General features: G+C 36.8%; 2 protein-coding genes across 2 annotated transcripts; both read left to right on the top strand.

The window, feature by feature from the left end:
- Positions 1 to 332: 332 nt before the first annotated feature.
- Positions 333 to 2187, top strand: LOC129719824 (uncharacterized). The gene is made up of 4 exons (XM_055671234.1): positions 333 to 1298; positions 1350 to 1406; positions 1468 to 1557; positions 2125 to 2187. The coding sequence occupies exons 1-4, from the start codon at positions 333 to 335 to the stop codon at positions 2185 to 2187; spliced, it is 1176 nt and encodes a 391-aa protein (XP_055527209.1).
- A 190-nt stretch (positions 2188 to 2377) lies between these two features.
- On the top strand, positions 2378 to 9444 carry LOC129724513 (uncharacterized). Its single transcript, XM_055679470.1, has 8 exons — positions 2378 to 2678; positions 2741 to 2831; positions 7073 to 7176; positions 7563 to 7641; positions 8515 to 8605; positions 8682 to 8820; positions 8916 to 9028; positions 9092 to 9444. The coding sequence occupies exons 1-8, from the start codon at positions 2608 to 2610 to the stop codon at positions 9214 to 9216; spliced, it is 813 nt and encodes a 270-aa protein (XP_055535445.1). The 5' UTR covers positions 2378 to 2607; the 3' UTR covers positions 9217 to 9444.
- The last annotated feature ends 1993 nt before the right edge of the window (positions 9445 to 11437 follow it).

The following is an 11437-nucleotide window of genomic DNA, read 5'->3' as shown; positions in this document are numbered from 1 at the left end:
TAGTAAAACTGCAACATATGTAGTGCTTGCAACAGGTGTCCAAGTTCAAGTAAGTTTTGTCCTATCTATGACCCTTCGTCATTCCGAACCATACAAAATGTATACTTCATTCGCTAACCCCAGAGAGTTGCATGCAACGGTTCAATTACAGCGAAGAGTGCAAGTACTTTCACATTTCACTCATAAATTATCTATACAATATACATTAAAACACCATATTCGAACCATGCAACATGATGGCATGCAAAGGCAACTTTCAGCACCATAACCAGCTCATGAGTTAGTACATTTTCGAAAGCTCAACTGAAAACTATACCTTCGACAAATTTAACATGCGTTACTGGGTGGATGATTCTTCGTTTGAACGTACCGAATTTCAACGATATACTCAACAAGCTCTTATCATCAACCAATTGTTCGGAGTTGTGCCATACCCGCTAGAAGGTTTCCCACCAAATTCTTCTAACCGTATCAGCCAGTATAGGGATTATTTCCTGAGATTTCTTCAGTATGCTGGAACGTTCGCGCTGTACATAACACATATATATTGTGCTTATCATATGCTTAGAATTCAGTCCAGAAAAGAAATTTCATTCTTTATGCGCATTCTGTACGATATACAGAAAATCACGTCGATCATCAACTTAACCTTGATCTTCTGTGGATGCCATTACTCTAGAACAAAGTTCCATACATTTGCAGATCGCCTCATGAATCTAATACAGGGGTTTTATTTACCTAATGGTGATCATATTCTTGAACGATCAGTTAAAAAGCACCAGTGCAACATTCTTATTGGAACATTACTAATATTTATTTGTATGATCTGCGATATAATCAGCAGACCTTCAATAATTGACAGCTGTATTTCTATGGGAGCTTTCATATTACCAACCTGGATCACACTGATTGCATTAACTCCATTCAGCTACATGGTAAACATAATGGAGGATGTTTGCAAAAGCACAAATATCACACTGAAAAACATTGTTCGCGATCAGGACTCACGCGCAAGCGCTGATGCATTATACAAACTTGAGTTTCTGCAGCAGAAGATGTTAGCAATAAATCATCTGCTCTATGATTCTGCAAACGTTTACGGTTACCTGTTTCTTAACATATTATTTTCCTCGATAGCCATAAACAGTGTACAGTTTTGGGAACTTTACCAATTTTGCCACCGGAAACAGGTATCAATCGAAAATATATCGTTCGCTATCTATTGTGCTTTGTGGATTCTGCTATCTATAGTACAGCTTGTGCTGTTCCTGAATCCAAACCACCAGGTGATCTATCAGGTAATATATTATTTAAAAGTAAAAACAGCTGGTTGAGTATTTTTCTTTTAGATAAGAAAAATAAGACTCACCATTTGTAGGATCACTCGACGTGAATTGGTGGAAATGGTAAAATATGATGTGTTGATATTTATTCTAAATAAATTGATATGAAACCTTTTTATTTTAGGCTGGAAATTTTTTGGATCAATTACTTCTACAGGAAACACGTTTTCTAGCATGTGGAATCGCTGAATTGGATCTTAGCATTTTAGTTAAGGTAATCATGATTTGAAAAACGAACCTATTTCATAATGAAAATTATACTGAGCGAAACTTCACAATAATAAGCCTACATTGCTTTCAATATGCAGTAACATTTTCAAATAGCCAAAAATAGAATGTAAAGTAATTCCCTGACGAATTGAACTGAATGATTTCAACTTATTTTCTCATATAAGCGTGATAGAATAATTGGTAGTTTTTCTCTATATATAGTCGGGGTACAATCAAATCGAACCAAGCGCCAAACAATATTTTAAGTAATCGGCATGTTAAATCTAACAACTTCGTTGAAAATAGTTTTAAAAACTTTTCCAATGATTTCATTTTCATTCAAAAGGTAAATTATCATTTTTCACACCTACTGGTAATGAATTTTTTTTTAAATGACGCGGAATTTGGATTGGTCGCATCCTGACCACATTGTAAACTATTTGTTTTATATATTACTCCGATTAATAACTCCCGTATTAAAAAGTAAATCGACTAATTTAGTATATTTAGTATTCACATATATTTAAAATAAGAATTTGACCTTAAATACAAACATTTATTCTGCTTCCAGATATCTGGTGCTGTTACTACAAACCTGGTTTTATTAATACAGAACGATACACACGTGGAATGAATAAAATCAAAGCCCCATTCACACCAAAAAATAATCGGAAATGTATTATAATAAACTATAGTATAGAAAATTATTGGAATAATAAATACGAAATTAGAATACCTAGTAATTTAATCTAAATTTAAAACTGAAATGTTATATATAACTTTGCTTTTAGTATATCTAAATTCTCCTATCCGTAGCAACAATTTGGCCAGCAGCAACGATTCAACCCACCTCGAATATGCACTAGCGTTTATCCAAGCACTGGTGAATCTAACCGCACCGCGTTTCGATACGTTAGCATCGTTCGCAGCAACGGAGGACTTCCGTTTGGCAAATGTTCATATACCGTCGTTGCTAGCCGATGTGCATCCGAATCATGAAGTTGTATTGTATAGTTTTAATCGACCTCAGTATAATTTAGTGAGCAAACAGATAATGACAGAACGAGGCATCTGTTACACAGTGAATAGTGCATTGATGGAAATTCAGGTTAACACCACCAAAAGGTATGATGTTTAACCAATATGATATTATTCTATAAAATGTATTTCATTCTCAACTTTTCCAGTGATAATTTCAACGCAAGGAACCCGATTAAATGTTCTTTCAATAAGTACCAATGCTTTATGAAAATCGACAGCTACGACTCCTCGTTTTCGGTAAGAACACACCTTTCTCTGTTTATTCATAAAAATGATTTCAATCACAGTAAAATGTGATTTGTTTACTAAAAAATGGGCACAGCTAAACAAAAAGTACATAAAAGATTCAAATAAATTATTATTATAGATTATTTCGGTTCAGCTGCGAATTGCAAAATTATCCACAAACAAGAATATCTTTCTCGAAACGACAACTATTGAACAGTAATTATTCTAATAATAATTCCAAAAATTCTCGTAACTACGTAACTGAATAATAATTAAAAATAAATCGGCAGTTGAATATAACTACAATTTTTTTCTTATGTAGAATGATTAAATTCATAAGGCGTCATCCATAATTTTTGTAAGGACTTTTTTCGAAGTTTCCGGAAGCATTTGTAAAAAAATTGGAAAGTTGAACAAATGATAATGTCTCTTAAATAAAACACACATAGTTCGAATGCGTTCGGTTTATAAGTAGTCCGTCTAGTGTTGTTGGTCACCCAGTCTCTTGAACATTTCGCCGCTTTTCAACAGTGTCCATTCCTAAGAGTCGGGCTTCTTATGAAGGCAGCGCATCTGGGTTTCTCCAAGGAAGCAGTTTCAAAGCGTATCTAATAATTTTTTTTTCAATTCGCACAATACATGTGCTGCGAAAAGAGCTACACATGACGACAGCTGTTTCTAGAGCAGCTCGCACTAGGCTATAGTAAATATAGCGCAGGCAGCAAGGATCCCAAAATTCCGTTGCCACCCGAAAAATAAATCTAAGATTCCGCCTAGATTTATTGAATACGTGGCTATAGTGTTCTCGGAAGTTTAACGCTGAGTCAAGCATAACACCTAGATCTCGCACGACGTTAATTCGTCTAATGCAGTGGTTCTTGGATATTGAAGGTGCTTTTGATAATGCGTCCTATTCTTCAATGTCTAGTGCAATGAAGAACAAAGGATTTCACACGAGCATTGTTAACTGGATTCATACCATGCTTGCAAAAAGAGAAATTACTTCTGAGTTGGGAGGTTCGTCTATTACGGTAAGGGCAACGAAAGGATGTCCGCAAGGATGGTATGTGGTCTTTGGTGGTGGACGATCTTTTCAAAAGCTTAGAAGCAAAAGGTTTCGAAGTTGTGGGCTTTGCAGATGACATAGTCATCTTGGTAAGAGGAAAGTTCGACAATATAGTTTCGGAAAGAATGCAGGAGGCTCTGGAGTATACCCAGTCTTGGTGTATAAAGGAGGATCTCAGCATTAATCCGAAAAAAGCTGTAATCGTACCTCTCACTAGAAAGAGGAAATTCAATCTGAAAACTCTCAAGCTTGGAGGAGTAGAAATTCCATTCAGTGAACAGGTTAAATACTTAGGAGTTATCCTTGATGCCAAGCTAAACTGGAATGCACATCTTGACTATGCAATCAACAAGGCGGTCAGTGCATTATGGTTGTGCTCCAAAACCGTTGGGAGAAAGTGGGGCTTAAGACCGAAAATGGTGATGTGGATATTCACATATATTATACGTCCAAAACTGACCTACGCTGCGTTAGTGTGGTGGCCAAAAACCAAAGAGTCCACCGCTAGAACAAAGCTAGATAAAGTTCAACGACTTGCGTGCATTGCTTTACAGGAGCAATGACAAGCACCCCGTCAAAAGCTCTTGATGCAATTCTTCATCTGCTGCCGTTGTACGAATACGTGCAACTAGAAGCAGAAAAGAGTGCCTTGAGGCTAAAAAGAACAAAAACTATCTTGTCAGGTGATCTTGTGGGTCACCTGACTATACTGAACTATTTCAAAAGAGGGCCAGTGATGAGTATGAATGGTGACTGGATGGCACCTCAGGATAACCATGATATTCCCTACAAGACTGGGAAGTCGGAGTTCCTGATGTCCGTCCCGGTTCAATATTTTTCACAGATGGCTCAGAAATAGGTACCAAAACTGGTGCAGGAATCTTCGGTCCTGGAATTAATATTTCAGTGGCAATGGGACACTGGCCAACAGTGTTTCAAGCAGAGATTTTTGCAATCCTTGAATGTGCGAAGGTGTGTCTGACTAGGAAATACAAACATGCAATTATTTGTATTTTCTCTGACAGTCAAGCAGCACTGAAAGCACTTGATGCTCATAAATGTACATCCAAGATTGTCTGGGAATGTATTGCGACAGCTATGTCAAACAAACTCAGTAAATTTGTATTGGGTTCCAGGACATTGTGGCATTGGTGGGAATGAAAAGGCAGACGAACTTGCAAAACAAGGATCTAACTCACAGTTTATCGGCCCAGAACCTTTCTGCGGTATATCAAACTGTGCAGTGAAAATGGAGCTCAAACGCTGGGAGGAACAAAAGGTGATAACCAATTGGTTGGATGTCAAAAAGTGTTCCCAATCTAAAAGATTTATCACACCAAACGAGAATCATTCGAAAAAGCTCCTAGAGCTCAACAAAAGAGCTCTTTGTACATACGTCGGCCTAGTAACGGGGCACTATCCGAGTAGATAGCATTTAAAGAACATTGGCCGAGTTCAGGATGATATCTGTCGCTTTTGTAATATGGAAAGCGAGACATCGGAACATCTGCTGTGCAGTTGTGGTGCATTATTTAAACGCAGATAAAGGTTTCTTGGCAGTGGCTGTTTACAGCCCAAAGAGATTTGGTCTTTGAATCCTGGGAAGGTGATTGGCTTCATAAACCATATTTCACCTGACTGGGAGCGTGTCGGTGCAGGTACCTGATCACTCAACAATAGTGGTCATTGTATTTTGCAAGGGGACACGTATAGCAATTGACTGGGATATATTACAAAAGTTCACATCAATGGACAACGTAATTCTAATTCCCTAACAAAAAAAAAATGTGGTTCCAAACCTTTTTGGTCCGCGGCCGCTTTTGCTAAACACAAGAGCTCCGCGGCCCCCTTTGCGAAGCTAAGAGAGCTTCGCGGCCCCCTATATGAGATTCAGATACATATTTTGCTATACGAGGCTGCATTTTTAAGTCGCATATCGTTCTGCAAGTCTAATTTGTTTCGCGTTTTCGTCCTAGTATGCAAAAGAGTTGAAAATCCGCCTTCACAGTGGTATCGAGTAAAAAAAATAATTACCTGTCAAATTTGCCAAGAGCGGACCCCTTGTCGGCCGCGGACTCGGTTGGGAACCACTGTTTTTCCTTTGCAAAAGTTCTCAGTAATAACTTTCGATACACTCACAACCATCATGCTATGTTGACACCAGAAATCTGTCAGTTATATTCAAGTCCTCTGTATACACCAATTTGCAGTCCTTAGGCAAGACGCCGTTGAAAAATATGATGAATAGTAGTTGCTTCAAATTGCTACCTTGCGGAGCACCTTGATTGATTAGGAAATTCTTCTGACTCCACGGAACCTATCTTAGGAGATAATCGGCGGACAAGGTTTGAGAATACACCGATCCAACTGAGCAAGCAGAATGCGGTGGCTAACTTTACCAAAAGCCGCCTTCAAGTCAGTGTAGACTGTATCAACTTGGAACTAGGAACTGGATAGATTTCTTCCAACATTCCGAAAATAGTGCTCGTGATAAAGACAGTCAACTTCAATTTTCTGACAGCTGCTAGGTGTATGTGTTGTCGAAAACCTGGTTGGACATTGAAACCATACTAAAAGGGACATTTTCAAGCGTATCCTCAACGTGTTGATTTTTGCATATCTCGAGCGACGACTTGATACGAATTTCGGGAATAGCTGTGTGAGATTGCGTTGATGTCGGAAGCGTTTTACAGGGTGTCTTTGTGAAAGTGATACACACATTTGTGTGCCACTTTTCGCATTGGGAGGCCTACTTTGTTAATCAGCTTTGTTTGTTTAGATCATAACACATGCTGTTAGTCAACTGTAAGTGATAAAGACAGATTCTCACTTTTTTCAGAAGAAAATTGCAATGGTTTCAGCTAGAGAACAAGTCAAGATTTGAGAGATAAATGAGATAAATCCCTGCTTACCATTGGAAATGTACTTTTAATCGATATGTACTTTGGAACTACTGTATAGCTGCTTTGGAAACGACAATAACAAAATCTATTCATTTAAACTTTTGGCAATTTAAAATTTGTTCCATCGAATTCGATTGATTGATTTCCATAAATTATGGAAGTTTAGTGCAGTCAGTCTTGTAATCTAGCGCAAAATTGATTTTATTTTCATACATTATATATAAAGTAAGGTATGTTTTGGTAATTTTTTCATCCTCTCTAATACTCTCTCTCTCTTCTAGTATGCAATACATTCTCCGTATGAACTGACAACAAGTGAAACGATATTTCCGGTTGTGGGAAATTTAGATGGATATGTGGTATCACATATAGTACAAGAAACGATGTAAGTATAAATATTATTATGGGATACAAAAAAAAAAAAGCACAAAAGAACACTAACGCTAACAACATTGTTCTCGTTGAACCGTCTAAATATATTAGTAAACGTCAGAACTCCTTTCCGAAAATCATTATATATGTCATATTCTACTAGCTCTTCATATTTATTAAACATGTCAACTCTAATGTTACCAAAATATGATTTACGGGAAGCAACCAAGAAAATCTTTATGTTCATACCCCTGATATAAAAATACTCTTCAACAAATCATTAGTTCATGTTCATATTAGGGGTAGTCATGTAACCCTACTAAACACTACATGAATACTATAGGTGTATTTTATCAATCATAAATAATTCAAGAATAAATAAGTTATTTTTCATTACAGCGCAAATGCCAAATTACGAGATTTATCAATTAAGCAACGAAACTGTATATTCTTCGACGAAGAAATTGAAGGAAATAAGGTGAGCCGTTTTAATTTCATCTTTATTACCCCGTTTGATTCCACCGGAAGCGATAAACTAACAACCTATCGACTAATGGACCTACACCAACATCTCTACTCCCTCATGGGATGAACCTAGATCAGTTGAGTGGCTGTAAGGCAAACGACCACTAACTTGGTGCTGGGTTTCGAGAGCCAGATCACCAGTAAGCTTAATTTCAAGATCACCAGTAAGCTTGATTTCAAGTCCCAGTATATCAATTACTGTATAACACGAGACAAGATTAAGAAGAAGATTCTCAGATACACAAAGGATAATACTACTACCACTATCTATTATCGCATGAATAATTTTGTTAGCGCGTTGGAACAAGACGAAATGCATATCATACCGTCAGTCTGATGATAAAAGTGATGTATGAAACTAGTGCCAAGCACACTATTACTAGATACTGGTACCTCCGTCGCAGGCCCAGATTTGAGAGAGGGGGGGGGGGGTGGCGAAGGGATCAAATGCCACGGGCCTTTCAACACAAGGGGCTCCCCTAGTCCTGAGCCAGACTTGAAGACAGAATGGAGATCTTTGTTTTTGCTCGTCACCTTCGTAAAGCGTTTATTCATTTTCAAATTTAAATTTTTCTTACCTTACTTCTAATTTTTTTAAGAAATGAGAGGGCCCCACGAAAATATCTGCCCCGGGCCCCCTAGCACCTAAATCCGGCCATGTTCCATTGTTCGTAAAGGGGCTCTCCATTAAAATTTAAATTTCACAAAAGCGTGACAGCTCTTTTGAAAAAAAAATTAAGTCGAATAATTATAAAACGTAATAAAAAAAAAACTTTGTGTGAAGACAACGCTTCTTATGTAAATTAAGCTGGGTTTTGATTTTTAGTTTCAGAGCTACAATATATGTGTGATGCGTTGCCGAGCTATCAGATCTTACGACAGATGTCGTTGTGTGCCTCACTTCTACCCCTTTCTAAGTAAGCCAGAACATCTTGTTCACAAATCATTTCGCATACCTACTAATATGATGATAATTATTCCCTTCTCTTGCAGATGAAGGTCCTACCTGCACATTAAACGGTTTACTCTGCTTATCAAAGCATCCTGATTGGTATGATAAAAAGTTTTGCTACTGTCTGAAACCATGCACTGAAGTGGTTTACGTTGCAGTTCAAACAAGCAAAAGTCAATGGTAGGAGCATTAGATGGTTTAGAAATAACTGACGCTAACCAATCTTTACAGTTGATCTTAAAGTTGTCTTTTTTTTTTTGAATGTTTGCCACAAGGACTAACACAGAAGGAATACCCTTCAAGCCAAAATCATCTCTTCGGTGGGAAGTTTTACAGCCCAAAACACAGTTCCGTCGAGATGTTCTGTTCGGCTTTGAGGATCTTCTTGGTAAGTTAACAAGTCCTAATACTGTTAATGATAAATTTGACATTTTCTTTTTACTTTCTACAGTATCATTTGGTGGATGCATTTCGCTGTTCATGGGCCAAAATCTTGTCACAATAGCACAATTATTTCAGTTTCTCCTAGCGACACTACTGGATACAATACTAAAAACATTTCAAAATTATTCATAAAGATATTCAATTACTTGTAAACTATAAAATCGTTTACTGGGCCAAGAAAAATTAACACTGGTCGATAAAATGAAAAAAAGTGCAAGTGCCAAAAGCTCAAAAAATGAAAGATTTTAGCTATTCAACCATTCCAATAAATTGTGGTGCCCATAGCCATTACCAAAATGCGTCAAATTACGTGAGAGTGTCGTTAAGAAATTGCTCACCGGGTTCGTCGCTTTGACGTTATGTTTACTCATATAAGTCTCTGAAAAAACGGTAATGGCTAGGGACACCAAAATTTACAGGAATGGTTGAATAGCTATAATGTTTCATTTTTTTCCAGTTTGAGCTTTGGGAGTGCACCTGTGTTGACTAGTGAATCTTTTTTGTTACGAAGCAAAGCAAAGCCTTGGTGCTACATTCCGATTCGGAACTCGACCTTCTGTTTATTATACACAGACTTCGCAGCCAACTGTTAAAGAGACTCGAACCTACGATGGCTGGCTTGCTAGGCCAGCATCGTACCTCGAGACCACCCGGGAGGGTTCTTTTTTATTACAACATGTTGGTTATATTATAGATTAAAGAAACAAAGATATCCAAGTTGAGCTGCATGTAATCGCGAGACAACACTATGAAACTCGCCAGGTAGGCCATTGCATTGGTTGAACTGAAGCATGTCCACACATAAAAAGGTCAAAGTATATTCCAGAGGTAAGCTTGAAAAAATAAATTTTAATAGAAATGAGCTTTTTATGATAATTAATTTTTAATTTTTATTTTAACTTTTTTTCAAAAAGAAATATTTTTTTAGATTTTTTTTTCGGAAAGACAAAATTGCTATCTACAATTTCGCAGAAGACGTTATACCGATCAAACAAACCGTTTTGGCCCTAAGAATATTTGTAATCATCAATACCTTCGCAAAATAGCATTTTTCAATAGCTTCTCAAAAATAAGCCGTGTTTCAAAGTCTATTTAAAGTTTCAGCATATGGCTGAAACCGACAATGATAATGAAAAATAAATATGAAAACTAGGACATTTTTTGTGGAACTGCTCATCTGCTTCTAGCTGTCAAAGCTCGAAACTATCGATAATTATCGATAGGCGCTTTTAACGATATTTTACATACAAGGCAGTTCGCGACTACGAAGCTCAAAAAGATTTTAAAGGCTGCTCACACTCATGTAAACTCTCACTCGTGTTGACAAAAGCCAAAATATTACTTTTTTTTACCCTCTTATGCGATAAACCAAACAAATCTCAGCAGCTTCGTTGTCCCAAATCTTGTTTTTTTAATTTTTTTTTTCTTGTTTTTTTTTGTTTTTCATTTTCTTGTTTTTCTGCATCTGCTTCTATATGTCAAACTATCGATAATTATCGACAATTATCGATAGAAGCCCGAAACTAACGATAATTTTTGACAGCCAAATTAAGCAATATTTCGGATACAAGGCAATCCACGGGTGACGTTTCATTGCTTGTATGTTTGTTATTGTTGTTGTTTTTCAAGTTGCAACACAACTAAACACGAAATCTTTTAACGTCGGAATAAAATCTAAACTGATAATTTATTGTTGTGTAAGGATTGCCACTCGCAATACTAGAGCAGCCGATCGGATAACGTTTGTTTTTCACACTTTTCGATCCGGATTGCATCCAAGTAGGTATGGGAAACCTATCCAGCTTTTTACGCACCATAATGGCAGTCGCTATAATGCATGTTCGTAATATGCGGACCCCTCTGCTTACGTCAAATTTGCGATTTCTAAAAAATTGGCAACACAAATATTACCAGATATATTTTTCTTTTGATAAAATATATGAAGACTCCAAACTGACGTAAGCAGAGTTGTCGAAACGGTGGGTTATTTATTACGAACTTTGTATTATAGCGTCCGCCATTATTGCGCGTAAAAAGTTGGATAGCTTATTATCGATAGTGTCGATAGTTGCCGGCTATCGATAGAATCGTCAAACTTTCAGCGTTTTTTTTTTTCAATCAACGTTTATTTGACACGGCACAATACAATTTAATGTTTTACGGAGCCAATTATATCTAGAATATTGAGAATAGGTTATGTTTCCATTTAATTCTACTACAAAAATAAATTTATTTATATCTAGAATCTTACTTCATAGAGTATCTTAAAAACTAAAGACAAGTTTTTTATCCTCGCCGTCGACTACGAGTTGGAATTAAATCCAAGATTAAAACTAAAACGCGTTTTAAAATT

The sequence above is a fragment of the Wyeomyia smithii genome, chromosome 2, assembly GCF_029784165.1.
Source record: "Wyeomyia smithii strain HCP4-BCI-WySm-NY-G18 chromosome 2, ASM2978416v1, whole genome shotgun sequence".
Lineage (NCBI taxonomy): Eukaryota > Metazoa > Arthropoda > Insecta > Diptera > Culicidae > Wyeomyia > Wyeomyia smithii.
This window is presented reverse-complemented; position numbering and strand designations above follow the sequence as displayed.

Excerpts from the sequence above, each read along its gene's own strand:
- LOC129719824 (XM_055671234.1), top strand. The coding sequence starts at position 333 with ATGCGTTACTGGGTGGATGATTCTTCGTTTGAACGTACCGAATTTCAA. Across the intron at positions 1,299-1,349 it reads ACCACCAGGTGATCTATCAG|ATAAGAAAAATAAGACTCAC; the intron begins GTAATATATTAT and ends TTTTTCTTTTAG. Across the intron at positions 1,407-1,467 it reads GACGTGAATTGGTGGAAATG|GCTGGAAATTTTTTGGATCA; the intron begins GTAAAATATGAT and ends TTTTTATTTTAG.
- LOC129724513 (XM_055679470.1), top strand. The coding sequence starts at position 2,608 with ATGACAGAACGAGGCATCTGTTACACAGTGAATAGTGCATTGATGGAA. Across the intron at positions 2,832-7,072 it reads GCTACGACTCCTCGTTTTCG|TATGCAATACATTCTCCGTA; the intron begins GTAAGAACACAC and ends TCTCTCTTCTAG. Across the intron at positions 8,606-8,681 it reads TCACTTCTACCCCTTTCTAA|ATGAAGGTCCTACCTGCACA; the intron begins GTAAGCCAGAAC and ends CTTCTCTTGCAG.